A 26,469-nucleotide genomic window follows, 5' to 3' on the forward strand; every position below is an offset into this window, starting at 1 on the left:
TATATGCGATTTGTGAGAAGTTTGCCTGGATAGAAAAGCAACCTAGATTTGGGTATGAGCTGAGGGATAGGAAGAGGTAGGCGGGACTCCCAAGACGAGGGAGTAAAAGGTACATCTGAAGAACGGTTCCTTCCTAGACTCTTAGAGGATATTGTTTCCGAGTCTCTGGGCTTTGGGGGAGGAATAAGATGGGTGGGATGTGCCTAAGGGCTCGTCTTTCCGCGTCTGACGCAAAGTGGGAGAAGAAGAGCAGATGGGACCAGTGAGCGCTCTCAGGAGCACGCGCAGCGACACGTGGAGGAGTCTCCCTCGGCTCGGCAATCGCACCCCCGCACCCCGCTGTCTCCCATCCACTTCTCTCTAGTCTTCGGGTCCCCGTTAGGCAGCGGGCCCCGCCCCTCTTGTCACTGCGAGCCCCGCCCCTCCCGCCGGCGCAACCCCGCCTCCCCTCGCCCCGCCCCCGCCGCCCGCGGTCGGCTCGCTCAGTTGGGAGGACCCCATGCTACTGAGCGGAGCTCCTCCTCCGGGCTCCGGCCCCGGGCCGCGGGCACAGGGCAGCGCCGGGGGCGGCCCCGGGGGATCTCGCCGCGGGGCTGGGAGTGCGGGGGCTGGCCCGGGAGGGGGCGGCAGCGGCGGAGTCGCAAAGTGGCTGCGGGAACACCTTGGCTTTCGTGGGGGCGGCGGCGGAGGGGGCACCAAGCCCGCCCCCCCAGAGCCCGACTACCGCCCCCCAGCGCCCTGCCCGGCCGCGCCCCCTGCGCCGCCCCCGGACATCCTGGCCGCCTACAGGCTGCAGCGTGACCGCGACTTTGAGGACCCCTACTCCGGGAGCTCGTCTGTGTCTGCCGCCCTTTCCACCCCCGCCGCCCCTGGCCCCACTCCGCCCCCGCGCCACGGCTCACCCCCGCACCGCCTCATTCGAGTAGAAACTCCCGGCCCCCCAGCGCCCCCTCCGGAGGAGCGGATCTCCGGACCCCATGCCAGCAGCGACAGGGTGAGTGGCGCGCGGGCGTGGGTGGTCAGGAGGGGTGGTGGTCTGAGGTCTGGCGATTTGGAGAGGGACAAAGGTAGCTTGGCTGGGGCAGCTTGGCTGGGGCTCAGCCTTTAGCTGTCAGTATTTCTGGTTGACACGGGGGCCCGGATTTTAACCCCTTTGTTAGATTCTCCACCGACTAATTTGAGCCCCAAACTGCCCTGTTTCCTGTTAGAGCCCCAGGACTGGTGACCTCCTCCCTCGTGGGTACTCTAAGCTTTGCAGCCTCTCCGCTGTGATCCTGGAGCCTCTTTTTCTAACGGACATTGAGAAGCACCCCCCCCCCTCCCTTTTGCAGGTTTATGGCCTTTGTGCCCTCCACGGAGCAGCAGCTTCTCTGCCCTTTGATCTCTGACTCTTCCGCCCCCCCCCCCCCCAAGGCACAACCGGCCCAAAGCTTTCCCCTCCTCTTTCTCTCCCCTTTCTTCTTCCTCCCACCCTGTCCTGGAGTCCAGGCATCCTCGCAGTCTGAAGCCCCAGAAAGGAGCTGAAAAGTGAGATTTCTTATGTGAAGACAGCAAGTGCTGGTCTTTGCTTTCCGGATGAGGTTAGAGGGTTGAGCTGTTAAGATGGGCATTGTGCAGCTCTTGCCGAAGAAACTCACCCCCGGGGTGCAGGCACACTCCTTCAGTTCCCCCCAGTATGAGGATACTTGGTGGTCAGGACCTGTTGCCCAGTGAGGGCTGAGCAGCCAAGTCCTTTGGCCATCTCCCTTGGTTTCCCTCTCCCTTGGTCCATTCTGAGGGAGACTGGAGCTTCTCTCGGAGCTGCAGACTCAGGGGAAAAGAGTTTCCCAGGACATCTGCCTTCTTTCTTAACTCCACTTTTATCCTGTCCTGCAAGATAGACAGCCGTCTGTAGTTCCCCATCCCGAAATTGGGAGATGATAACTGAGCCACCCCCAGCTCTGTTGTCCTCCACGTGTCTGAGAGCTCGTCTCTCTGGGGCCTATTCACCTCTCCTCAGCAGAGAAGATTTTTATCTGATTAGAGAACAGTTAATGTCTGAATCCTCAGGTTTCAGAACTAGGGTTTCCAGCCAAGAGAGTTCTGTCCAGTGAGGCTTCCTGGATAAGAGAGATGTGTCAAGAGCCCCAGATGTGTGACTCTCACCCCCCCCCACCCCCCAGCGTTCTTTCCGTAGAGCATGGCTTCCCATCCTGACCCAGCATCCTAAGCTGTAAAAGCAAGGGTCAAGGGCACTTCTCCCAGGCTGTACTGTCTCTTCCCAAATTACCCCTGCTCTGCTGTATGGTGTGATGGTGGTGTGGCAATGAAATAGGGGGGAATAGCTAGGCCTTGTCCTCCCCACTGACCAGTTAGTCTCCTCCTCTTTGACCACTGGCTGTTGGCCCATGGCCTAAGCTGTCCTTGGCTATTTTCCTCCCTGTAGTGGCTTAGAATGACCTAACAGGCTGCCCACTAGGCTGTGGGTTCTTCCAGGATAGGTCTGCTTTTTTTTCTTCATTTCTCTGTCTCTGAAGTGTCTGACAAAATGTCCTGAAATGGTATCTGTCCATTCTCAGGGTGGCCTAAGTGTCAGGAACTTCCAAGACACAATTTTTCCACTTTCTCCCAGAAACCTCCGAGGTAGCCGTAGCCACACATACAGACCCATAGAGCCTTCCAGGCTTCAGTTGGGTCAGCTCCGATCTGTGGGTTCTTCAGACCTGGGGGAGGGGGCACACACACACAAGAGGTGTCTGATTCTCTTGTCAGCCAGCCACAGAGACCGGAATGAAATCCAACAGGCTCTCCCAGGAGCCACACAATCTGTGCTTTCTTCGGTGGGTGTGATAAAGGGATCAAGGATGTGCCACCTGAGCTGTCCCAGGGGCTGACCTAGAGCTTGTCATTATTCAGAGAGCCATCAACTTCCCACCATCTAGGAACAAACCTTGAGAGATCCCAGAGTCTTCCCCGGGAAAGGCTAGGTACAACAAGGTGCCTGAGCTCTTACCCTAAACCAAGTCATCAGACACCCCAGGCCTCCATGCACAGTGCCACCCCAGCCCTCGCTCCCACTGAGCTGCTCTTTCCAGACAGTGTGGTTGCTTCCTTCCTCTTCTCAGCTCTGCAGACCTCCTTGGCTGGCAGACAGAGGCGCCAGAATGCGCCGAGAGGGGCTGTATCCTGAGACTGGATGACGTGGGTAGAGGTGCTTCTATGCTAGGCCTGAGAAGCTAAGGAGCCCACAGCATGAGGAGGCAGGAGGGAATGGGGATCTGGACAGGGTCCTGAGGTCCTATGCAGGGCTCTCTGGCTGCCAGCCCATCCTGAAACCCACTGGTATAATTGGCAGAGGCACAGAGCTGACCATCTGGCCAGGCCTAGCAGGGCAGGTGTGGGAACAGCAAGATCGACACCCTGCAACCGGCAGCTAGGGCATGGCCAGATGGCCCCCAGAAGAACTCCCTCTGGTGCTGGGCCCTCGTCCCACCTCCAGGCTTTGCTCTGGCAGAAGGACCAGCGTGTTGGGCCTCCTCTCCATTCGTTCCCTGTTCTCCAAGCTTCAGCAGGAAAAACGTGATCTAACTGGGGAAAGGGGATGGGGCTATGATTGAATGAAGGCTGGGATGTCTACCACATCTGCTGTGTGTCCACTGTGATGCCAATATTGGGCGAGAGCTGGCATGGGCAAGGAAACAGGTGCCCCGTATTGAAACCAGGCCTCATATTCCTAATCCATGGGCAAGACCCTAGGGCTCTTGAGTACCCGGAAATTGTTTGTAATATTTCTCACTTTTATGGGGAAAGGCTCATAGCTCTCAGATTTTTTACAGGAGTTTTTAGTCCCTCAAAGTAGTGTTGAAAACTTTTTAAAAGAGTTCATTAACAATTTTAAAAATATGTATATATGTTCATATGTATTTGTCTATGGCTTTGTGTATGTGAATGCAGGGCCCTTGGAGGCCAGAAGAGGGCATCAGATCCCTGGGAAACTGTAGGTACAGGAGGTTGTGAGTGACCAGATGTGGATGCTGAGAACCAAACCCAGGTTTTACTGCACTGTATCTGTAGCCCTATACTGAGAACCTTTTTAAAAATACAAACATTTATGTATATTGCATGTGTGCTCATGTACAGACACACATGGGAATGTCAGAAGGATTTCTGGGAGTGTGTTCTCTCTTTCTACCATGTGGGTCACAGGGATCAAACTGAGTTAGGTTTGGTGGCAGGAACCTTTACTCCCTGGGCCAGTTTACTAGCCCCAGTACTGAGGACTTTTAATAACGAATGTATGTCACGGATGTACATAGGCTGGGGTCATCCAGGCCTCTTCTAGGGAGGAGAGGACAAGCAGGAAGAGTAAAGTGAGTCCGGAGGTATCTGTATTCCATCAGGGCACTCCCATCCTGATGTTAGCGTAGGACCACTCTTAGCCAGTGTTCAAGTATAGTGTGTGTGTCCTTATGTGACACTGGCCTGGGTGCTGAGGACACCTGTTCCTTGTTGTTGTTTTTTCTTTTGAGGTTTTTCTCTTTTGTTTTTTCCCCATAAGCTTGCCTTCCCATTCCCTCACAGAGTGTGGGAGTAAGGTCACCTTATCTCGTGCTTGTTCTGTGTTGGAGATAAAGGGGGAAAGTCGTGGCGGAGGGAGGAGTCCAGGGGAGGGACTTCTGGGGCCCAGTTAGACCAACCCTGGGCTGCTTGTCTGTGTTATCACTGGTGCGGCAAGGATGGCTGGAGAATGTGGCTGCTGATGGACCGTGTGGGGTTGGCCTGTGGCACCAGATGTCTAGGGGATGGCGTGGCCAGGGAGTGACGTGGTCAGCATCTCAGCCCTTGCACCCTGCCTTCTGAGAGCTGGCAACAGCTGAGCAGTTGCTTGTGGATGGGGAAAGAAAGCTGCCTAAGCTAAGCCAGTCCTGACCGGGGCCGAGTCCTATGAGGGTGCCTCCTGCATATTCTACCTGTCCTCATTCCAGAGCCAGCGTGACATTGTGTAAGAGCAAAGATGGAGCCTGACTCCTGCATGCTCTGGGCTTGTGGGTGACTCCAGCACACCTCCAGGGGCTTCGCTTTCCTAGAACTTTGTGTTTATGAGTATGAGCTCCGGGGGACCCCCCAAATTGATCTCTTTGTCCTTAATACAGTAACTGGCATTTGCTGAGCATGTGGCTTGTGCCTGGTGCCATTTTCCAGCAGCTAACTTGTTCTGGACCAGTCAGTAGTTATAGCAACCTTATAGGAGAGAATCTTTCCCTGGGTTGTACGTAGGGAGCCGAAGTACAGGGATGTTGAGTCCCACTTGCAGGGCTTCTCAGCCAGCAAGACGTAGCCTTGAAGTTTACAGCACAGCAGGACTCTGGACCGAGCCCCATGCCTGGGCCCTGAGCACCTGCCACAGGTACCCAGCAGAGAGGTGGTATTCCTGCCGCGTTTGCTAACTAGCAACGTGAGACTCTTAGAGATGGGATGATGTAGTTCAGGGCTGAAGTCACTGTTTCCCGGGGACTAGGGTCTAGCACTGGTGGGACTGTCTTGAAGTGAACAGAGTCATGACATACCCCGGGCCTTACAGGGTTGGTGGTGTCAGCCACATGTTTGTGGTGCTTGCGTGTTTTGTAAGTATGACAGTGCTTTTATTTTTTTTAGAAAGGGGGAAATGACCCCTGTGCTTTATGCTGGCATTTCCCAGGCGTGTATAATAAATAGGAGAAGGTATCAGAGTAAGTGGGGGCAGCAGGGACAGCTGTTTGACCTCAGAGAAATAAGTAGTGTACTGTTAACCACACTGATCAGCTCATAGGTGTTCAGTGGTGTAAATACATTAGGGAGATACTAAAACAGGCAAGTGATTCTTTTTTTCTCCATTGCAAAAGTTTGAACTGGGGGGGGGGGGTGCATAATGCTAAGCAAATGGCTCTTGTCATTGAGCTATGTCCCCAGCCCCTAAACTAAAATATAAACCTAAAATATGGAAATGCCTGTGAAAGAGGCACTAAATGTAAGTTTGAAGCCATGGAAGAAATAAGAATTGAGAGTTTGGGAACTCTGAAGTTCCCAGAGTACCTGTTCTGCAACCCCCGGAACCCATGGGGAAATCCAACTGTGGAATGGGAGATGGCAGCAGATGGTAGGCCTGTTAGCTACCTTGGGAGAGGTGTGGGCAGGAAGGAGATGGAAAAGTTCACAGCTGCTCTGGGAGGGCCTCTGCCCAGCTGAGAGTGGCAGGGTCCTAGGGACAGCCTACCGGATGGCAGCAGAGCAGGGAGTGACACGGGGCCCTTTGAGTAGCACCTGCTTTACCTCCTCGCTGGGAAATGGTTCCGCATTTCAGTGGCATGCCGGCTAGGACAGAGGCTGTGTGCTTCAGTATCACCTTCTGTGTCAGGCACCTTTCCAACGCCCCACCTGGCAGTTCCTCCCATCTGCCCTTGAGCCAGAGGCTTTGATCCCTATTCAGAAGTAGACTGTCCAGTGTGCCTGATCTTACCCCTGCCACTAGTCACGCAGGCCACTTAAAGATCAGAGCGATTGGGGTGGGGTGGCATATTGGTGTCACTTCTAGGATAGAACCCTATGAAGGCTCTCTAGTAAATATGGATTCAGTGTCTACTGTGTGCTGGGGCCTGGGATGGATAGTTGGGCAGAACAGTGGGCATATCAGAGGGGTTCAGGGGCCACGAACAGCAAACCATCATAGGCCACACATGGTCCGCAGGGACAGCTTTTCTGTAAGCAGTTTATCCCCCTGTAGACACAGAGGCAGTGGTCAAGCAGGCCTGGGCTATGACTGGAATTTTCTGTGCCCAGAGTGGATACCAGTCCTGCAAGCCTTCCCAGCTGGTGACTCTGCTGCCATTCCTGTTCTGGGCTTCGTGGGTAGCCCTGTGGATGCTCCAGCCCAGGGTGGGGGTCGGGGCTTCCCGGAGCAGGGTGTGGAGCCAGGAGTGGAACAGAGGAGCCATTGAGCTGCCACCTGCTTGCCCACAGGCACTGTCAGCTGGCGCTGGGGAGGCACACACCAGCCTGGGAGGGGTCAGGACTCCAGGGAGAAGCAACTGTGTGTAATTCTAACCGGGCTTGCAGAGGGGAGGCCTGGAAGGGCTCTGAAGTGGGGCCCCGGGAAGGGTGTGGAGGGCTTGACCTCACAGCGAAGCTTGTTAGGACCCATTTTAGAGAGTCTAGGTCCTCCATTCTGACCATACTTTACCTAGGTTCATGTTTTCTCCCTCTCTCTTCTAAATCAATCAGAGAAGAATGCTTCCATCCTTCCCTCTCATCTTATCAGATGGATTTAACATCATTTCCTGAGAGCTTTCGGTTCCTGGGGTATTCAGTTGCAAATGTGGGTCCTGCCCCCTGGAAGTGCCCAGTCTGTCTGAAGATACCCAGTAAAAACAAGCATTTGGCACACAAAGTGATCAAACCCGGGAAGGAGGTACCTTACAGGCCTGGAGAAGCATGGAAGAGCCTTCTGAGGGGAGAAAAGTGAGTAAGGATTGGCCAGAATAGGAAGGTGTTCCAGGCAGGGAGGAAACCATTGGATAAAATGGCAATAATGCTTTCAGAGCTGCGCTCCAAAGACGAACGTGGAACCTTGAACGTTTTCCTCAGAACACTGGAGGTCTGCGTATTGTAAGGTTTAAGGAGAATGTGTCTGGTGACGCAGACATTTGTTGAGCAGCTGTCACACAGGTGCTGATGCCCTAGGCTGACTGGCAGAGTCGCCAGCAGTGAGCAGTGGGTAATCCTGTCGGTGCCACTGGCCTGGGAGAAAAACGCCGGGGGTCATGTGGTGGGTTCGAATAGATTGCTCTGTTTCCTGGAGAAAGGAGGATGGTGGTGATACAATAGGAAGATTTTTCTAGGATCTCTTGGTTGCTTATTGGAGCTAGAGACAAAAAAAGTAGGAGTTCTAGGCTAGCAGATGGCTTGGAGTACTGACGGGTTGGTGTGACCTATTCCAAGCAGGCAGGAAAGGAAGTGTTGGAATTGAGGGCCAGACTGAAACAAGGTAGTAGGAAAGACCCAAGAATAAGAAAGAGGCAGCCATTGGGACAACCTCAGAAGCCTGTAGGTGGGCCAGATGGGGTCAGAGGAACAGCCAGAAGGATCATGAGGTAGGGTTGGTTCTTCCATCTCCTCCTTCCGGGGGTCCCCATTCCCAGGTCCTTTCACCGAGGGCAGGGTGCCCACCTGGCTCAGCGGCTCTCACAGCTCAGGTCTGAAGTCCAGGCTTCAGTTTGTGAAATGCAGGAGTGGCCTCTTCCTGTGCCGCCTCTGATGTCACCCGCCTGTAACCCAGTGAGTGGCGCAGTGCTCCAGGGTCTGGCTTGGTGAGTCCTACCTTCTCCTGCCCAGTTTGGAGAGAAACTCCATCGTCCTCAGCCCTATCCTGCCCTGAGTGTCTCAGGTTCATCCGCTTGCACTGGGAGAAGGGTGCTGGCCAACCACTGTACGTGACAGCGATGGGCAGCTGGGGAAATGGGAAGCTAAGACTGGCTTTCTGTAGCCTGGTCTCTGGGAACTCGGGTTTGGTAGTGTCCCCGGGTGCCCCCAGGCAGTTCTCTCCCAGGAGCCTGAGAAGACCACTGGCTATAGGTTGATAGCCCTGTGCACAAACAGCAAGAGTTCCAAATTGATTTTTCCATTAAGCAGGATGGTTTGGGGTGTGTTCCCTAACTACCTGTTCTCCAGTTTCTTCAGAGAGAATGTTAGACAAGGACATGATACGGATCAAACAACAGAACGATGGCTGAGTGATGTCTCTGCTTTCTGTTCTTGTTTCATTTTGTTTGAGACAGGGTCTTATCAAATAACTCTGGCTGGCTTGGTATTCACTATGTAGGCCAGGGTGGCTTCGAACTCCCAAAGTTCCACCGGCCTCTGCCTTCTGAGTGCTGGGATTACAGGCAGGTGTGTGCTGCACCGTCTGCTTTATTTTCTTCAAGGTCACTGACTGTTTCTCCATTGAGCATCTGAAGAGTGGCAGACTGCACTGCACTAATCTGCTGCCTCGCTGCTCTGCCCTTCCCGCTCTTTTTGCAACCAGTTGTTCCAGCGACACATTAGCAACCAATGCTTTTGAGTCCTCTCTGTTGAGCCACTGTGTGTATAGACTCTTGTCCAGCTTGGACCCTAAGATAAACTCCTAAGATTCAGTCACTGCCTGCTCGCTGTTTAGCCTAGGAGATGACCACGAGGCAGAAAATTCGCAGGAAAGAAAGAAGCCCCGTCTCTACCTGGGGAGCGGAGCGGCCTGCCCTTGTCTGAGCCTCCTTTTCTTTGCCAACTCCCATAGTTGGCAATCCTAGAAGACTACGCAGACCCGTTTGATGTTCAGGACACTGCCGAAGGCTCAGGAGGAACTTCAGTTGCTCCAGAGAAGGTTCCTGAAAATGATGGCTACATGGAACCTTATGAAGCCCAAAAGATGATGGCTGGTAAGTACTGGGGATGAGGGAGATGCTCCCCGAGGCCTTGACTCTCCAATACAAATGTAAGGACTGGTCCTGTGGTCCCCAGAAAATAGGGAGAAACCCTGTGCCAGGTCCTCGGGAATGTGGCCAGGCCCTTCAGGACAGTCATTTTGGAAGAGAAGGTATACAATGTGACACCCAAGGCCATAGAAAAAGCCTTGAAAGCAAAGGTCCAGTAGAAGCGCTGGAGAGAGGAGGAGCAGGGTGATGGTATAGATCAAGTCAGACCTCCCCAAAGGAGTCAGTCAGCGGCCTTTGGAAGTGTGATGCCTCTGAACCAACATTATCAAAGAGAAACACTAACGGCAGTTGAAAATGTCCATGCATTAGGTGTCATGGTGTGGAGCAAGTATCTCAGAGAAGAAAGAATTGAGTCAGACCCGCCCTTGGGGAACAGAGGCCAAGGGATGACCCCGGGAAAGAGTCAGGGACGGGGTGACCAGAGGACGAGGGCGGGCCAAGAGAAGTGCTGGTTTGGGAGACGGAGAAGAATGCAGAGGTTGAAGCGACGAGCTTGGACTTGTGGCAAAAGAAAGAAGCAGGATTACCATGGCATTTAAGGGCAGTTCCAAGGCCGTGGATACAGAATGGACTAGGAGAGCCTATTGTAAAGTTGAATTAGCAAGCTCTTTCAGAAGTGGTTGGGTTTGTTGCTTCCTGATGTTGTGTGGTTTGGGTTGTTCTTACGAGACATGGTGTCACTACGTAGTCCAAGCTGGCCTGGAACTTCTTACGTAGCCCAGGCTGGCCATGGATTTACTGCAACCCTTCTATCCTCACCTCCCAAGTGCTGCGATTACAGGCATGCACCACCATGCCCTGCCCAGTTGTTTGGGTTCTGAGGAGCCAGTAACTAAAAATTCTTTCTTCCTCTCCTTGGAAGAAATAATTAAGAATTAAGGTTAATATAAGGGCTAATGGAGATTAAGATGTCAGCCTTATTACTGATAAAGTTGACCAAAGAACATAATTTAGTGATATTAACACAATGGGTTTCTTGTACTTTTCAAGAGAGTCAACTTGCCCACTTAGGCTTGGTGGCACAGGGTAGTTGTGGCCTCTGCACAGGGACATGCTTCTCACTGCATGGACGGAAAAGGACTGGGATTACTGTGTCTGCAAGAAGGCAGAGCTGACCAATCAGATGAGCTGCGCTGCCCTCCTCCTTGTTAGCGATAGGTGAAGGAACAAAGTGTCACCCCAGGATGCTTATTTTAGTGAACCCTGGAAACCCAAGCCTGAAAAGTGGAGGTTTGTCCTAGTAAAAGTCTAGATATGGAGAGGTGAGGTTGAAAGTTGTGAGCAGATGAGATTTCAGCCGGAGAGATGGTGCAGTGGTTAAGTGCACAGACTGCTCTTGCAGAGGACCTGGGTTCAGTTCTCAGCACCCGTTATCTGGTGACTCACAACAGCCTGTGACTCCAGCTCCAGGGGACACAACACCTCTTTGTGACCACCTTCTCTCATTTGCACAAACCTGCATCCAGACAGACACATACACGTGCTTAAAAAAAAAAAAAGCAAAGAATGCAGTAGGGTCAGGCCCAACAGAACATCGCAGTGACCGGAAGTGGAAAAAGTAAAAGTGTTACCCTGTTTAGGTCTGAGAGAAGATGGCCTGAGCCATGCCACAAGTGTCCTGGAATTATATGTGGAAATGAAAGTGCTTAAGTGTGCATTTTTCTTTCAGAGCAGTGGGGGCTGGGGGAAGGAGATGACACTGGGCATTGAACCTAGGCCTCATGCGTGCTAAGCAAGTGTTCTACCACTGAGATTCAATCCCAGTCCTAAAATACACATTTTTGTGACAAGTTAGCTCTGGGGCTTTTTATTATTATCATTATTATCATCATCATCATCATCATCAGATTTGGGTCAGTGATCCCAAAAAGATTTCCTAAGCTCTGGAGAAGGTAGGGAGTCTGAAGGGAGCTGTTGTCAGAACCAGGCATTGTTAGCAGCTGTTCCAAGAGGACCGGAACTCCAGACACAGTAGTGCAGTAAGTCTGGGCAAACAGTTCAGAAGTCAGGGTAGGGAGACACGAGACCTCTCTTGGGGACAGAGACAAGAGAGGACCCAGGAGAAAAGAGTGGCGAGTGGCGGGAGGGAGAGAAACCAGTGGATGGCACCCACCTGTCGAAGGAGAAACTTTGAAGAGGAGGAGAGGCCCGAGGTATATGAGTAAGAGAGGATTTCCTGATTGCGATTATTTCAGTTAGAAGTGGAAATTAATGAATAAGTAAACAGCTGGGCACTAAGGAAGAGATAGACTAGAGGAAGACTATGCCTCAGTTTCCTTCACATGCCCACTTCAGCTTCCCAGTTCTGGCTGGCCATCCTGGGATCCTTCTATCTTTTACCTGCCACTTCCTCCCCTGGGTCTCATGCTTTGAGAGCCCTGGAAATGTTTCAAGGGTGCGGGACCAGGATTTGTGACGGCTGAGTTCCCCAAGCGCCAGCACATCGGCTCTGAACAAATACCGCCTGAGATAGGGTTGAGCTTACTCACTACACGTCTCTCCTTTTTGCCCTGGCAGAAATCCGGGGTTCTAAGGAGACTGCAGCCCAGCCCCTACCTCTCTATGACACACCCTATGAACCAGAGGATGAGGGGGGCAGCCCAGAAGCTGAGGGGACTCCCTGGCCCAGGGAATCCCGCCTGCCTGAGGATGATGAGAGGCCTCCAGAAGAGTACGACCAGCCCTGGGAGTGGAAGAAGGAACGGATTTCCAAAGCCTTCGCTGGTGAGTCTTGCTGGTGAGGGAAGCTCTGCTGGGGCCTCTGAGCACTTCCCAGGCTCGGAATGGAAGGAGTGGACTCTGGGAGCCAAGCAAGTTCTAGGAGTGGAGTTCTAGAGCAGGGTGATTGAGTTCTGTGTGTGGGGTTGGGACTTGGGCAGTGTGGATACAGCGCTGTGTGCAGGGCATGGGTATAGAAGAGAGAGAAGGAGTTTTCCTACATCTCGCCTCTTCGAGGCCGAGAGGCTTGAGCTATAACTACCTTTGGGGGTTTGGATAAAAATAAATTCTAATACAGAATTATGAAACTTGTGGCATGTATTAAATATATTTGACAAAAAGGGTATTTAACACTTCAAATGATGAAAATAGATGTGTACGTAACATGGATTCTGGGGCTGTTGTCTTCAGTGGTAGGCCCTGCCATGGCAAGGGTGTCTGGCTCCAAGGGCGATTCTGGGCTACAGATGGAGGCTGTGAGGTTGCTAAATGAAGATCAGGTTTCTCCTGCCCCAACCACACCAATGTCCCAGGCCCAAGTCCACCATGGAAACGTGCATATTGGCAGTCTGAGATGGGTGGAGCAAGGGCCTGGAATTGGGAGACAGCCTGAATCTTGAGGGCTTAGATGCCATTAAATTTCATTCCTGCTTCCATGCCCCTGCACACACACACACGCACGCACACATACACACACGCATGCACACACACACACACACACACACACACACACCCTCTCACACAGAGACAGCTCATCCTGCATCCAGCCCTCGGCTCTGCCCTCCCCTCCCAGCCCTGGCAGCCAGACTGGGAAACCACAGGTTTCTGCTTTGCTTCCTGTAAAGCACACACCCATCAAGGATGGGCCATTTATCTCCAGAGGTCTCCTTGGAGAATCAATACTGTTTGGATTGCTTAATGGGAAAATCTATGTTCATCATTAGGAAGCCTCGTTAGTGGTCCTTCAGCCGCTGGTGACATCACTCTTCTCAGGACTGGGAAGAGGAGAACTAGGTTTCAAAAAAAATCATCTGCCCCAAGTCTGAGTATTCCAGATACCCCGAGGCTTTGTGCCCCTCCTCCCCCCGCGGCTTTGCCCCTGTCTTGGGGTCTGCCAGTTCCCAGGCTGGGGGTTAGGAGAGAAAAGGAGGCAAGGGGTGTCGGGGAACTGGGTGTGGTCCTGGGAAGTGTGGGCAGCTCCTGTGCCCATGTTTCCACTCTCCCAGTCTTCTTGGTCCCTGGAACTGGCAGCTAGTGAGGGGTGGAAGATTAGGGCCGATGGAGCAAGATCCTGTGCCTTCCTGTTTGCCACTCAAGATCCCCACCTTTTCCTTACCAGGCAAGGCTGGTCTAGTACTGGCCCTGCCAGGCCCTCAGAGTCCTGTTCTGCCTCCGGCATTGCCTCTGCCTCTGCCCTCCTCCTTTCTGGGCTGTGTGTATCTTACCTCTGCATTTTGGTGTCTCAACGTCTGCCTCTCTCTGTCTCTGTCACTGTCTCTTTCTCTTCTCCCTTCTGCTGCTGGCTCCAGTTGACATAAAGGTCATCAAAGACCTACCTTGGCCTCCGCCTGTGGGACAGCTGGACAGCAGCCCCTCCCTGCCTGACGGGGACAGGGACATCTCCGGTCCAGCTTCACCCCTCCCAGAGCCCAGCCTGGAGGACAGCAGCGGTGGGTCCTTTGGGGACTTGTGGCCAGGGTGATAGGCCCTTTATCCTTTAGACCCTGTCTGTGGGTGTGGGTTGGAAGAGTTCCCCTATTCCTGGAGAGAGAACAGAAGTGCCCATCCCTCTCTCCCTAGAGCTGTATGCATGGTCTTTCAACAAAGGCACTTTCCTAGTAGGTTCTGCACCGTGCCACAAAATCCACTATTGTCAGCTATAAGGAGGCAGAGACAGGAGGACTGCCTTGAGTTTGAGGCCATGCTGAGCCTCCATAGTTCCAGGCCAGCCTGTGCTATAGAGTGTGGAACTCTGTGTAAATACAGAAGAAACCATTGTTTTTATAATTTAAGTTCTCTTCGGGTGGAGCTTTGCCTGCTAAGGCAGGTGTTCATGAGGTGTGGGGAAGTGCTGGCAACGGAGATGCTCGCCTCTGGTGACTGGAGGGAAATAAGGTAGTCAGTCATTCATTCAAGAGCTAGAGGGAGAGAGAGCCTCGGTGGGGGGGGGCATCAACTTCTACATCCAGCTTTGCCCAGGGTGTGTGGGGTGGTGGTGTGTGTGTCCAGGCATCAGCCTATGTTGCACACTGTGCATGAGACTTTGTAGATAGTTTGTAAATGCAGGCTAGAGAGAGTCACCTGTGTATGTGTACCTGTGGACATGGGACCCACTTGGGGATCCCCTTGAGCTGATTCTCAGGCTGCCTACTCTGGAGATGCTAGACCCTGTGCTTCTACGGAGGGGGGAGGAAAAGCAATGGGCAGCAACCTTGGGTGGAGAGGGGCCGGCAGCCTGGCGGCTTTGGACAGGATTAGCCTGTCAGGATGGCACCAAGGGGAATCAGATAATTGTTCTCGGATCAATAAGTCATTTCTACAGAATGGCTTGGCAAGGCGATTTGGGGAACGGTAATGAACTCTGAGAAGGAGAAAGAAACAATATTATCAACACTAAAGCCACCCTGGGGGGGGGGGTGGAAGAGGAGAAGGCGGTCGGCGGATGGAGAAAGCTTAAGTGGTTTCTCATGTTTTGTCCTCCCTCGCCTGCCAGTGTGGACTGGGGGGCCCCAAGAGCCCTGCCATGGCTTAGCGACTGCTACACCCACCCCCACCCCCATAGTGGCCCAGGATTCTGTGTCTGGAGTCAGGCAGACAGGCCAGTGAGCGTGCCCTCCCAGAATATGCCTTTGACCCTTGTGGGGACTTGAAAGAAATAAGACTTGAGAGGGCTCTGCCTCTGGGGACCTCTGAGTCCATGGTCAGTATGTTCCTTACAGCCCAGTTTGAAGGATCGGAGAAGAACTGCCTGTCGCCTGGCCGGGAGGAGAAGGGGCGGCTACCTCCCCGGCTTTCTGCTGGGAACCCCAAGTCAGCCAAGTCCCTAGGCGTGGAGCCCAGCAGCCCTCTGGGGGAGTGGACAGATCCAGCACTGCCTCTGGAAAACCAGGTGTGAGTGTCTGTGTCCACTGGGGACTCCCTCCCTATTCCTCCCCTCCTGCAAGGGACACCCAGAATGGGTGGGCCTGGACGGCGAGGGACCCAGCAGAGATGCCCCCCTTCCCCTCTCTCATCCTCAGCTGGTACCACGGGGCCATCAGCCGCACGGACGCCGAGAACCTTCTTCGGCTGTGCAAAGAGGCCAGCTACCTGGTGCGCAACAGTGAGACCAGCAAAAATGACTTCTCTCTCTCCCTCAAGTAAGTAAGGGTGGCCATGGGTAGAGGGCCCACTAGCCTGCCCCCAGAAGAGGATTCAGTCTCTTCTGGTCCATCCAGGCTGGGAAGAACCACATGTCTTTTGAACATCTGCTCGCTCCACCCCACGCACTGGGGAACCTGAAATGTCGGAGACTCCTTACCCCCTGTACTTCAAGGAAAAAGCACTTGAAGCTTTCTGTCACTAGCTGTTCAACCTCTCAAGGCCTCTGTTTCTTTGATAAGATTGAATAAGATCCATTTTATTGGGAAGGATTTAATAGCATTTGACTTAGTATCTTACTTAGCACCTAGCATGTTCTTAAACTAAGTGCCTAATAAGTCATTATTGTCATCATTGTTAAACCCTAGTATGTAGAAGCACTGACAGGTATAGGAGCTTTACCTAAAGTAGTCGGCAGGGTGAGGTGGGGGCGCTAGGTCTTGGGAGGAGGGCAGACCTAGGTGCAAAGCCATTCCACTGACTGAGGAACTCTGTGTGTGAGGGGCGAGGAAGAGGTGACAGAGGTAGGGTCCTCCTTTTCCATCAGCCCGGACTCAGACTCCCAGGCTCTCTAGTAGCAGGATGGCCAGCTCTTGGCAGCCAGGCGTTCTGCCCAGGATAGCCTGCCATCCACATGAGGCGGCCAGCTGGCATGAGGTGTCCCACTCACCTTCCCCAGCACGGCAGGAGTATCTTCAGAACCGCACACCACAGTGTCCAGTGCATTCGATGCAGATACAGCTACACCTCGAACAAATGCACACCTTTAAGATTATTCGTGTTCACTGAAAGGGATCAGAAAAGTATCAAAGAGCCGGGTGGTGGTGGCGCACGCCTTTAATCCCAGCACTTGGGAGGCAGAGGCAGGCGGATCTCTGTGAGTTCGAGGCCAGCCTGGTCTACAAGAGCTAGTTCCAGGACAGGCTCTAAAAAAGCTGCAGAGAAACCCTGTCTCGAAAAAAAAAAAAAAAAAAAAAAAAAAAAAAAAAAAAAAAAAAAAAAAAAAAAAAAAAAAAAGAAAAAGAAAAAAGAAAAGTATCAAAGAGAAGAAAGCAGTCTCAGTTCTACCCTGGGCTTTGATAAAGCTGGCTGTGCAACCATAGACAAATCCGTGGAACTTCTCTGGGCCTCAGACTCTTCCCCTTGCTGAATGAGCTAATTTCATGGGTTCTTCTAGCTCTCATATTCAGGAGTCCACAAGCTATAAAATCCAAAGAGGATGTTGGAAAAATTCATTTGTCAAAAGTCTGATTTACAGCAACTTTAGGTGGAACACTGTTATTAAGATTATAATTGAAATTCTTGGCACGTACCACCTAGCATATATACCATGGCCAAATCAACTACCACTCTGCTGATAAATCTCTTTTTATACAGATGAAATAGATTCAAGGAGCTTTGTTACTTGCTCAAGGTCACCATCTAATAATTAAGTCTCCAAGCTGGGCATGTGGATAGTAACTAGTCTCAGTTACTCAGGAAGCTGAGGCACGATTTCGTGCACCCAGGATTTCCAGGCCAGCCTAGAAACTTTCAAAAGACACACACACACACACACACACACACACACAAAAAAAAAAAAAAAACCACGACCTAGCTTAGTCTGACCTCAGGAACCGTGCTGTTCAGTGACAGGGGTTCCACCCATCACTAGGTTCCCCGTGCCTGAAATCTGGTACTCTCCAGCTCAATGGGAGACACTGTCAAGATTTGGGTCTTTGCAGTGGAACTGGGCAGCTAGGGTGAGGGACTGCCTTAGTCTAGGGAATAAAAAGGCAGGCCTGGACGCCTGCTCTGGCTGATCTGGCCCCACAGGCTGTCTGCCAAGGTCTCGTTTGCATATAAATGGCTTCTCTGAAATACAATTATGGTTTCTCTTCACTCCCTAATGGAAGGGCTTTCACTGGTAATTAAACAGCTTCCTCAAAAAGCCTTGCCAGCCCTGAGCCCTGTGGCCCAGCTGGTCCCACCCAACCCCCTGAGGGTCTGGCCCAGACCTTGCTGTGTCTTAATGGACCCTCGGACTAGTCCCTGGAGGTTGGAGAACACAGACAGCCCCTCCTCCAGAGGTTGGTAATGCTGGCGGAGGCCACGGTACCTTTCTTAGCCAGTCTGTTCTTTGGGAAAATACCCTGTGCAATCTGAGAAACGTAGTTCTCCCAAGTAGATTGTGGGAAGGGTGAGAGAAGACAGGGCCCACACTGCTTCCTACAACACATGGGAGCTGCAGCTTACTGCCCTACCTCCCCATTGCTCACAGATCTATGCTGGCCTCATACCCTTGGCTCTTTCCCTCAGGGCCTGTGTGGTCTCTGTGCACACCAGACGGTATCTCAGACCTACAGATGGCCCCACATCCTGATACACACCCAAACAGATTCCTAAGTCAGACTTCAGGAACCAGACCCAAAGAGGAGTGGACTTAGGCCCGTTTTCCCCCTTTTCTCTCTTCAGTTTTCTTCCCAATTCAATTTCTTGTTTTCCAGTATAATAGGTCTGGTCAAAGGTTCGTGTGTGTGTGTGTGACTGGCAGATGAGGCAAATGATGAGATATGCCAACCCCACCTCTGGTATATGGATGTTAGAACGGAGGCAGCCTGTAGATGGACTTTTGGGGGGGGGGCACCAACTCACAAAAAACAACACAGAGACTTATTATGAAAACCTGGTCTTAATTTAGGCTTGTTCCTAACTGGCTCTTCGAACTTAAATTAACCCATATCTTTGAATCTACATTCTTTTTAAAAAACTTTGTTTTATGTGCACTGGTATGGAGCTGTCAGATCCCTGGACACCTGTTGTGAGCAGCCATGTGGCTGGATGTTGGGAATTGAACCCAGGTCCTCTGGAAGAATAGCCAGTACTTTCAACCGCTGAGCTCTCTCTCCAGCCCTTAGTCTACACTCTTGTATGTGGCTCGGTTACCTTTACTCTGCACTGCCCATCCTGCTTCTTCCATGTCGAGCTGGCAACTCCCCCTTCTTCTTCCCAGCATTCTCTCCCTGCCTGTCTCTCCTGCCTAGCTATTGGCTGTTCAGCTTTCTAATGCACCAGTTATGACAACAGTGTATAAATATCCCATAACAGGCTCCTCACTGGTCTTGTTTCCCACACAAAGGCCTCTAAGCTCTCTTCTTGCTCCTCTGGGCTCAGGCTAAGAGAAGGCAAATTAGGCTTCAGTGCTCTCCCAAACATCCCTTACCCCGTGCCTGTGGGTAAGTTACAGACCCAGGGCTTGGCAAACCAGGCCTGCAGCAGTCTGGACAATTGTTTAGCTGAGTGCCTCACCCCAATACTTTCTAATGTGGGGCAGGAGGGTGGCATTTGAGATCTGAATGGAACTTTGCTCAGTGGGTCCCTGTCTGGAAGGCAGAGGGCTCGCTAATACTGATTTTCTGGGTTGTTGGGGAGGTGGAGAGGCAGTATTTTGGGGTACAGGTAAAAGAGATCCAGTGTTTCACTGTCATCCTCAACAGCTTGGATTCCGCAAGAGTTCTGGGGCTCTTAACTCAGGCCAAGCCAGGATTGACGACTTTGATACCAAAAGAATTTCAGTACTAGCCAATTTATGAAGTAAAGTTGGGGGATTTTCGTTAAAGTTATTTCAGTATATGATTTAAGCATGAGGAACAAAAGACATGCTCAGAAGAAAAATAGAATATACTCGTGTTGGAGAGGGTGCAGCTCATATTCTTTTGCTTTGTCTTGTTTTTTTTTTTTTTTACTATAATCGTATGTAGGGTTTGGGTTGGGTCTGAAGTTACTGTCTTATCTTGGTGAGCTCCTGATAGGATTACTATCACTAAGGTAAAAGTTTAACCCACAGGAATATAGGAAGGTGGAATATCTTTGCTGTAAACAGGGTTTGGGGAAATTTGGGGTTTTTTTTCCCTACAATTTTTAATCAAACCATAGGAAAAGGAATGAGGCCTTCCCCAAGGGCTTATACAGTCAGGCCTTAGGACCTACCCACTCATGACTGCTTTAACGTAACATTTCTACATTTGAAAGCAATGTTACTTCTGCGTCAGCCGCCTTTACAGCTGATATCATTTGTGCTTCAATCAGACTCCAGGGTGAGGGGCTTGCCTCTCCTCTCACCCCCGCCCGGAACCCTCCTCCGGCTCTGTGATCTCTCTCTCTCTAGCCTGCCTCTCTCTGGGTAACAGAGCCTTCTGCTAATGTCACTCTAGGCCTACAGGGCTGGCTGGCTGAACTGAGATGCAAGTAGAGAAGGGGTGCCCCAAGGAGGCAGTTGAAAACTCTCAGATTGGGGGGGGGGGTCTTCCCCATTAGTGTAGTTCCTCCCTACACTTAGCTCTGACTAATACTGGCTTGACTGCCCCACCTGCATCCTCTCCCTCCTGCCAGGGGTATCCCTCACAGGTGCTGCCATGTAGCTCAAGTAAGCCGAGGGTGAGGCTGGGCCTGCACTTCAGCTGGTAGAGTGCTTGCCTAGCACAGACAAAGCCCTGGGCTCAGTCCTCAACACCCTATAAACTGGCACACACCTGTAATCAAGAAGTGGAGACAGGAGGATCAGAGGTTTGAGGTCCCTTTGATTATTTAGCAAATTTGAGGCTAACCTCACTTACCTGCGCCTGTCTTTAAAACCAACCATGGTAAGGTTGAGCTGGCCCCAATTGGCCACAGGCTGATGGACTGAGATCACTGAACTGGAGGGTGCTGGTCACCGCAGTCCTCACGGGCACACACCCTGTACACTCACCACACACACATCCTTGGCACACCCAGTACTCTCACCACAAAGCTGGTGTGAGCTACCTACTCAGCCCCCACCCTCCACCCCATCCGTATTCACCTCCCACTCGAAGCTCGCTTTGGAACCACATTTGCTGGGGGTGGGAGGAGGTGGAAGTACGGGTCTGGGAAGAACTCCTGGTCACTAGGATCTCTTCCTCTTTCCAGGAGCAGTCAGGGCTTCATGCACATGAAGCTGTCCCGGACCAAGGAACACAAGTACGTGTTGGGCCAGAATAGCCCACCCTTCAGCAGCGTCCCTGAAATCGTGCACCACTACGCCAGCCGCAAGCTGCCCATAAAGGGGGCGGAACACATGTCCCTGCTCTACCCTGTGGCCATCCGGACTCTGTAGATGTGAGACCAGGGCACTATGATAGTGGAGCCAGCCTTTGTCACCTGCCCGAGGGCTGTGGTTCTTACCAAGGACATGATGTCACAAACCTGGCTTCCCCTTGTCCTACGACCTAGTAGGCGCTGAAGATTCCTTAATTTATTATAAAGGGGAAGGAATCTGGGGCCTTGGAGTAAAGGGGTTGTGTGGGGCTGGGAACAGAGGAAAGCCTGAGGAGGAAGGAGGCTCCCGCGCCACCATCCTCTGCCCCCTCCCCTCTCTCCATCCCTTAGCCCCGGTCCCCAGAGGGCCCTCCCGGGCTCCGGGCCAGAGGCTCGGCCAGGCACGGCCGCCGCCGGCGCCGCCCAGGGGCTAACGGGAGGGGCGGGAGCGAGCGCAGACTGTTTATAAACCCGCGCCGGAGCCGCTGCCGGTCGCCTGCGGAAAGCACTGTCGAAGCCTCTGCTCCTTCCTTTGAGCAAACATCAAAACGTCTCCCGCCGGGCACGGGGCGTCCAGGCCGCGTCGCCCCCGCCATTGCTCCTCAGCGAGCCCAGCTTCCCGCCAGCAGCCGGCTATCCGGGAGGCGGGAGGCGGGGAGACAAAGAGGGAGGGCGGCTGCCACGCGGAAGGCGCGCGCAGGCGGAAGGCGCGTTCCCCTCGGGCCCGCGGCGTTCGCTCGGCTCCCTCTGGTGGCCGGGCCTCAGGGACACCCGCCGACGCCGTAGGCCCGCGGCCGCCCTGCTGCTTGCTCTGTGGGGGCCGAACACCCTGGTTGTGGTCCCGACTATCTGAGGCCCCTTTCCGAGTCCCGCGGCGCCGTGGTGTGCTGTGAATCGCTTGGGAGTTTCTAACTCAGTGGATGTTGCCTCCCAAAGGAGGATGTGTGATCTGAGATACAAGGGAATAGACCGAACCCTTTGGAGAAGGGTTCAGCTTTTCAGAAATTCTCTCGGGGAGTTGTCCTGTCTTTGAGTGACAGAAAGAGCAACCCACCATTAGAAACAGGCCTAGAGGGATTAGGAGACGTCCATCTCCTCATGCTGCCTGGAAGACCACGTCTCTAGGCAGACCAAGAATAGCTGATGTCCTGAAGGAAGCCAGGCCTACTGTGGCGCTCCAGCAACCCTTCTATGCCCTTCCTGATCATCCTTCAGCAGCTTAACACTGGTCGGAGTGAGGAAGGGTATCCGAGAGGAGAGAAGGGATCTCTATTGGGGTAATCAGCTTAGCTGGGTTTTCTCTGTAAATACTGGCGAGATGTCTGGACCAGCCTGGCAAGCCTACTGGGTGCCTCACCCTGAACTGAGGCAGGAAAAAAGAAACCCCCGAAGGTGGAAAGGCAGTTTATTTGCAAAAGAGACTCCTGCAGTAGGGAGGTAGGGCTAAGGGGCACTGCTCCTGGCAGGTTGGGGCAAGGAAGGGTCTGGCTACATTACGCAGTTAGGCTGGTCCTGAGGGTTTTGATAAGCTGCCCCTGCCCACTCTAAAACATCTCCCAGCTGTTTTGAAAGCGGGGAACCGGGAATTCAGGAAGGTCACAGATCAAAAAGGTCAAAGATGCCAGCATCCGTACCACCACTCCTCAGGATCATAGTTACACAGTTACAGTTAACGTGACAGCTTGTCTATTGAATTTTCATTTTCCCCTGGAAGAATCCACATTTTGTCTCAACCAGAATGCCCCCCTCCCTCTGAACCTTTGGTTCTTAAACGGCGCGCTTCTCCAAGCTCAGACACTTCCTGGCCCTAGAGATCTCTGCGCCCACACATGATGTCTGAGCATGGCTACCTGGACCAAACTGGCAGGCGGGAAGAGAGCCAAGCCTGAGGCAACCAGAAGAAATGAGTACTGGGGGTTAAGGCACAGGCCAAAGCCCCTGCTCTGCTGGGCGGTAGTGGGCAGAGTTGCTGGGCAGGAGGCCTAGAAGTTCTCATAATGGTGAGAGAAATGAGTCCGGTCCTGCTTGTTGATGAGCTGACAGGCCTTCTCCACATTCTTGGTCATGCCAGGGGGACCACAGCTGAATACTCCAATCTTTCGGACCTATTGCAGGAGAAAGAACCAAAGGCAGACATATTTACTGGCAGAGCTGGGTCAGTATTGGTCAGCAAGGTTTATGTTTAAGGTGCAGGCTTTGGTCCTATTAAAAAGCCATCCAGTGTTCCTACTGAAGGTTTCTTTTGTACCATGCATGGTGAGGGCTAGCTCACTGTACGTCTAGCTCAACTTTGTAAGTGCTAGGTCACTGTGAAAAAGGCCACTTAACCACCAGTGTTCAAATCCAGGGGCAGCTTGTTGCTTATGAGGTCTGTGGCCAGCCTACTCACTGTTCCTGGTGAAAATTAGCTCCACCCAGGGCCAGGGCAGTCCTGAGTGAGGGATGTTTCTGTTGTTGAGCTCTTCTGTGTGGTGGATAAATTTAGGGCTTCCTCCTTTCTTAGCACCTTAGGGTGACTCCACCTATGCTTTTCTAGTCTGTAACCTACCAGTCTGCTAAGTGATAGGTTCTCGGTGGTGACCACATCTTTCCCTGATAGAGCAGGTTGGGGAGCTTCGTTCTCACCCCAGATGATGAAGGGGACAAGAACTGGGATGTGGAGGAGACTTGCCTGGGGGTGGACTTCCTGCAGAGAGTTGAAGAAAGGCTCAAAGGGAGGGCGGCCAAAGTGGGTGACAGAGCGCAGGCCCGTGAACAGACTCCGATTCAGCACCTTCTGGAAGTGCCGCTCACAGATGTACTGGGGGAGGAAGAGGGACACAGAGGATCATAGCCAGGCATGGCCAGGACCAGCTCTTGGCCCTGAGAGTGTCCCACCTGCCCTGCCTGGTTGGCCTGGCCTACCAGCATGGTGGTCCTGAGGTCAAACTTCTCAGCCAGCTGGGTGATATAGATGTGCACAGACACAAGGTCCTGGTGGTCATTCTCCTCCACCTCCCGGATGATGTCAGCCAGCCACTCAAACTGCCGCTGAGTCCTTGTCACCCAAATGAAGTAGATCTGAGGACACACACTGGGGCTCAGAGCCAGCTCAGCTTGGCTTCCCTACTCGTCAGGGATCTCCACACGGAATTCTGACCTAAGCCAGCTTGTGACTGTTCCCAGACCATCTGGGAAATAGGATGTTTGGGAAGTAGGACCAGGCTCTGAGGCCAGGGGTAGATTACCCCTGGACAAAGAGGTGGAAGTGAGAGGCAACCTGGTGCCAGACTAAAAAACCTTCCACAACTGAGCTGAGGGGCTTTGGGGTCAGAAGCAACTTCCTCAAGCCAAACCCAGCACTTCCTTCAGTGGGAGATGCTAGAGCAGGAGACTGGCCAGTGCTGAGCAGCTGCCTAGAGGCAGAACTTTGAGCTGAAGGGCATTCCATGGAGCAGCCACCTTGGGGATCCCCAGCTGCCTGAAATGTGATGAAAGGCATCTATCAAGAGGAAAAGCCAGGTGCTGCAGGTGAAGGAGCAGGTAAGGAAGGAGCTGTCACCCTCTGAGTGCTGACAGCCTGTAGGCTGGGCCTCTGCCTGTTGCATTCCAGCGCACCTGATTCACCTGCCAGGCCCAGAGAGACAAGCAGAGGCCTGCCATTGGGTCCGAACTACAGAAAAAGGGCCTGTGTGGAGGGGGCCTGAAGGCTTGGCTGTGTGACTAGAGCCAACCCATCCGCAAGTCCTACCTTGGCACCTCCCCTCAACCTTGGGACCTGAGCCAGTTTTACTTGTGCCCCACCCCAAAGGTGCCCTTCCCTCTCCCAGCCAGCGCTCTGAGGGCTGGCCTCTTCTGGATGAGGGAATGCGGTTTCGTTGGTTGCTTGTTTTGTTTTGCCTCCCTTCAGCCCTTCCTGGAGGGACTCCCACAAGCAGTTCCTGTGCGGAGCACCCCACGGCTGAGTGATGAAGGAGCTCTTAGAAACTGGGTGGAGTCCTATAGACATCAGTATACCAATTCCGCCTGTCAGGACAACCTGGCATCTTTCCAACACACCATCCTTCTCCGGGTTTCAGACCAACTTGTCCTCCCCAGAAGGTAGAGACATGAACAGAGGCAGGAGATAGGGGCAGTACTGGGGGAACCGTGGGCTGGCTCTCACCTTCTTACAGAACACTTGGCAGCTGACTGATGACTTGAAAACCAGGTCTTTGAGGATGGAGGCAAAGGGGGTGACCCCAATTCCAGCTCCCACTAGCACCGACACCTCAAATTTATGCCACTCCTGGTGACCCTCTCCAAATGGCCCATCGAGGTACAGCTGTGGGAAGGACAGTGGTGTTAAAATTCAGCTTAGCCATTGTTCTGAAGCCTGAAATGGACATGTTGGGCAGGGAAAGGGAGTTACAAGACATCAGGAAGAATACAGGGTGGGGTTGGGTCTGTGCTGCTCTCTGGGAGGAGGCGGTACAGTAGGGAGCCTGGTGATGCGGGGGGAGGGGGCTACAGAGGTGTGTAGATAATCTGAGCACTTTTGGGTATCTGGCACAGGTGTCAGCGGTCGGAGGTGAGTAGATCTCCCTGAGGCGGGTGGTCCAGGGTCCAGCTGCCCGGATGTGCAGGCTGAGTGTGTCCTCGTGGGGTGCCGAGGTCAGTGTGAATGGATGGTACTCAGTGGTCCCCAGAGCCAGGCAGGCAATCCTCACCCACTGCCCTGACTTATACTCAAAGCCCTGGGGCCTCTGGAACCGCAGATGGGTCACTCCTGGGAAGGAATGGCACAAGAGACTGTTGCCCAGAACCCAGCAACAGTATGGTCTCCAGAAAGTTCCTCTAACAATAGCCTCAGCTCTGATGGCAAGGTAGACATTCCCCCACTAGAATCTTGCCTTGCAGAGGAGCTGGGGGTGAACAGGGCAAGGGGAAGGCTGGCCTGGGATTCTCTATTCTCTGTCTTAAGAGGGGCCCACACCTCAAGCTAAGAACATTTCTCATCAGATTACTTCTCCCAAGAACCCCAGGTCCCTTCCACTTCTCCTGGGCCAGGACAGTAGACTGGAGCAGTCCAGGTACTGCCTGTACCCTGTCGGTTGCTTTAATAACCAAGTGGGTTCCCACAATCTTCAGGCTTGTACCTGAAGGCAGCAGCTCGGCCTTCACCACGCTGATCTCCACCTTCTTCCGACTCAAGCTCACCAGCTTGTCCCCCACATAGATAATTGCCGGAGCCAGGAAGAAGATGTGGAATCGGGGCACCTGGATCAGAGCAAAGCTGCCGTGGATGATGAGCTGCACAGGATGAAGAATAAGGCTCAGTCCAAGTGGTACACACAACAGACTGTGGAACCAGCTTTGACCTTGGACCCCATGACCTAACCCACTGGTGTATCCATTCCCTACCTCCCATGAATCCATTCCTTCTAGGTTCTGAGATAATCACTCCCACCTCCATCCTCCAAAGCACACCAAAGGAATACTACCATTCCATACATAGCCAAGGTGACCCCCCCACCTGGATTCTGGATTCTGTGTGTGTGTGTGTGTGTGTGTGTGTGTGTGTGTGTGTGTGTGAGTGAGCGAGCGAGAGAGAGAGAGAGAGAGAGAGAGAGAGAGAGAGATGGAGAGAGAGAGAGAGGAGAGAGGTGGAGAGAGAGAGGAGAGAGATGGAGAGAGAGATGGAGAGAGAGAGAGAGAGAGAGAGAGAGAGAGAGAGAGAGAGAGAGAGAGAGAGAGAGAGAATGAGAATATCTCAGATCTCAGATGTACCAGGCTGGCCTTGAATTTGTGACGAGCTTCCTGCCTCAGCCTTCTTAGTACAGAATTTACAAGTTTGCATCAACACACCTGGCCAACGTGGCTTTCCTTATCATGTTCTCTGTCTAAAAAG

The 26,469-nt window shown here is 52.8% G+C and overlaps 2 protein-coding genes across 3 annotated transcripts in view; one reads left to right on the forward strand and one right to left on the reverse strand.

Moving 5' to 3' along the window:
* Positions 1–499: 499 nt before the first annotated feature.
* Positions 500–21,109, forward strand: Shf (Src homology 2 domain containing F). Of its 2 annotated transcripts, XM_038331692.1 has the most exons (7): positions 500–994; positions 9,287–9,428; positions 12,003–12,209; positions 13,733–13,873; positions 15,143–15,314; positions 15,443–15,562; positions 20,493–21,109. In XM_038331692.1, exons 1-7 carry the CDS (start codon positions 500–502, stop codon positions 20,677–20,679), a joined length of 1,464 nt encoding a protein of 487 aa, XP_038187620.1. In that variant the 3' UTR covers positions 20,680–21,109. The 2 variants fall into 2 exon arrangements, with proteins under 2 accessions (XP_038187620.1, XP_038187619.1); XM_038331691.1 differs by lacking the exon at positions 13,733–13,873.
* Positions 21,110–22,582: 1,473 nt separating this feature from the next.
* Duox1 (dual oxidase 1) overlaps positions 22,583–26,469 on the reverse strand; it is a 31,908-nt gene continuing 28,021 nt past the window's right edge. The window contains exons 28-33 of the mRNA XM_038330641.1: positions 25,718–25,871; positions 25,115–25,347; positions 24,745–24,903; positions 23,505–23,660; positions 23,272–23,400; positions 22,583–22,705 (exon numbers count right to left, since the gene is read on the reverse strand). Of these exons, the coding sequence (XP_038186569.1) occupies positions 22,583–22,705; positions 23,272–23,400; positions 23,505–23,660; positions 24,745–24,903; positions 25,115–25,347; positions 25,718–25,871 (954 nt within the window). The remainder of the gene's footprint in view (positions 22,706–23,271; positions 23,401–23,504; positions 23,661–24,744; positions 24,904–25,114; positions 25,348–25,717; positions 25,872–26,469) is intronic.

Source organism: Arvicola amphibius, chromosome 5, assembly GCF_903992535.2.
Source record: "Arvicola amphibius chromosome 5, mArvAmp1.2, whole genome shotgun sequence".
In the NCBI taxonomy this organism is placed as follows: domain Eukaryota; kingdom Metazoa; phylum Chordata; class Mammalia; order Rodentia; family Cricetidae; genus Arvicola; species Arvicola amphibius.

Bases quoted from the DNA above. Each gene is read 5' to 3' on its own strand.
- Shf (XM_038331692.1), top strand. From the start codon at position 500: ATGCTACTGAGCGGAGCTCCTCCTCCGGGCTCCGGCCCCGGGCCGCGG. The intron at 13,874-15,142 runs GTGGGTCCTTTG...TGTTCCTTACAG, and splicing joins CAGCCTGGAGGACAGCAGCG to CCCAGTTTGAAGGATCGGAG. The intron at 15,315-15,442 runs GTGAGTGTCTGT...TCTCATCCTCAG, and splicing joins CTGCCTCTGGAAAACCAGGT to CTGGTACCACGGGGCCATCA.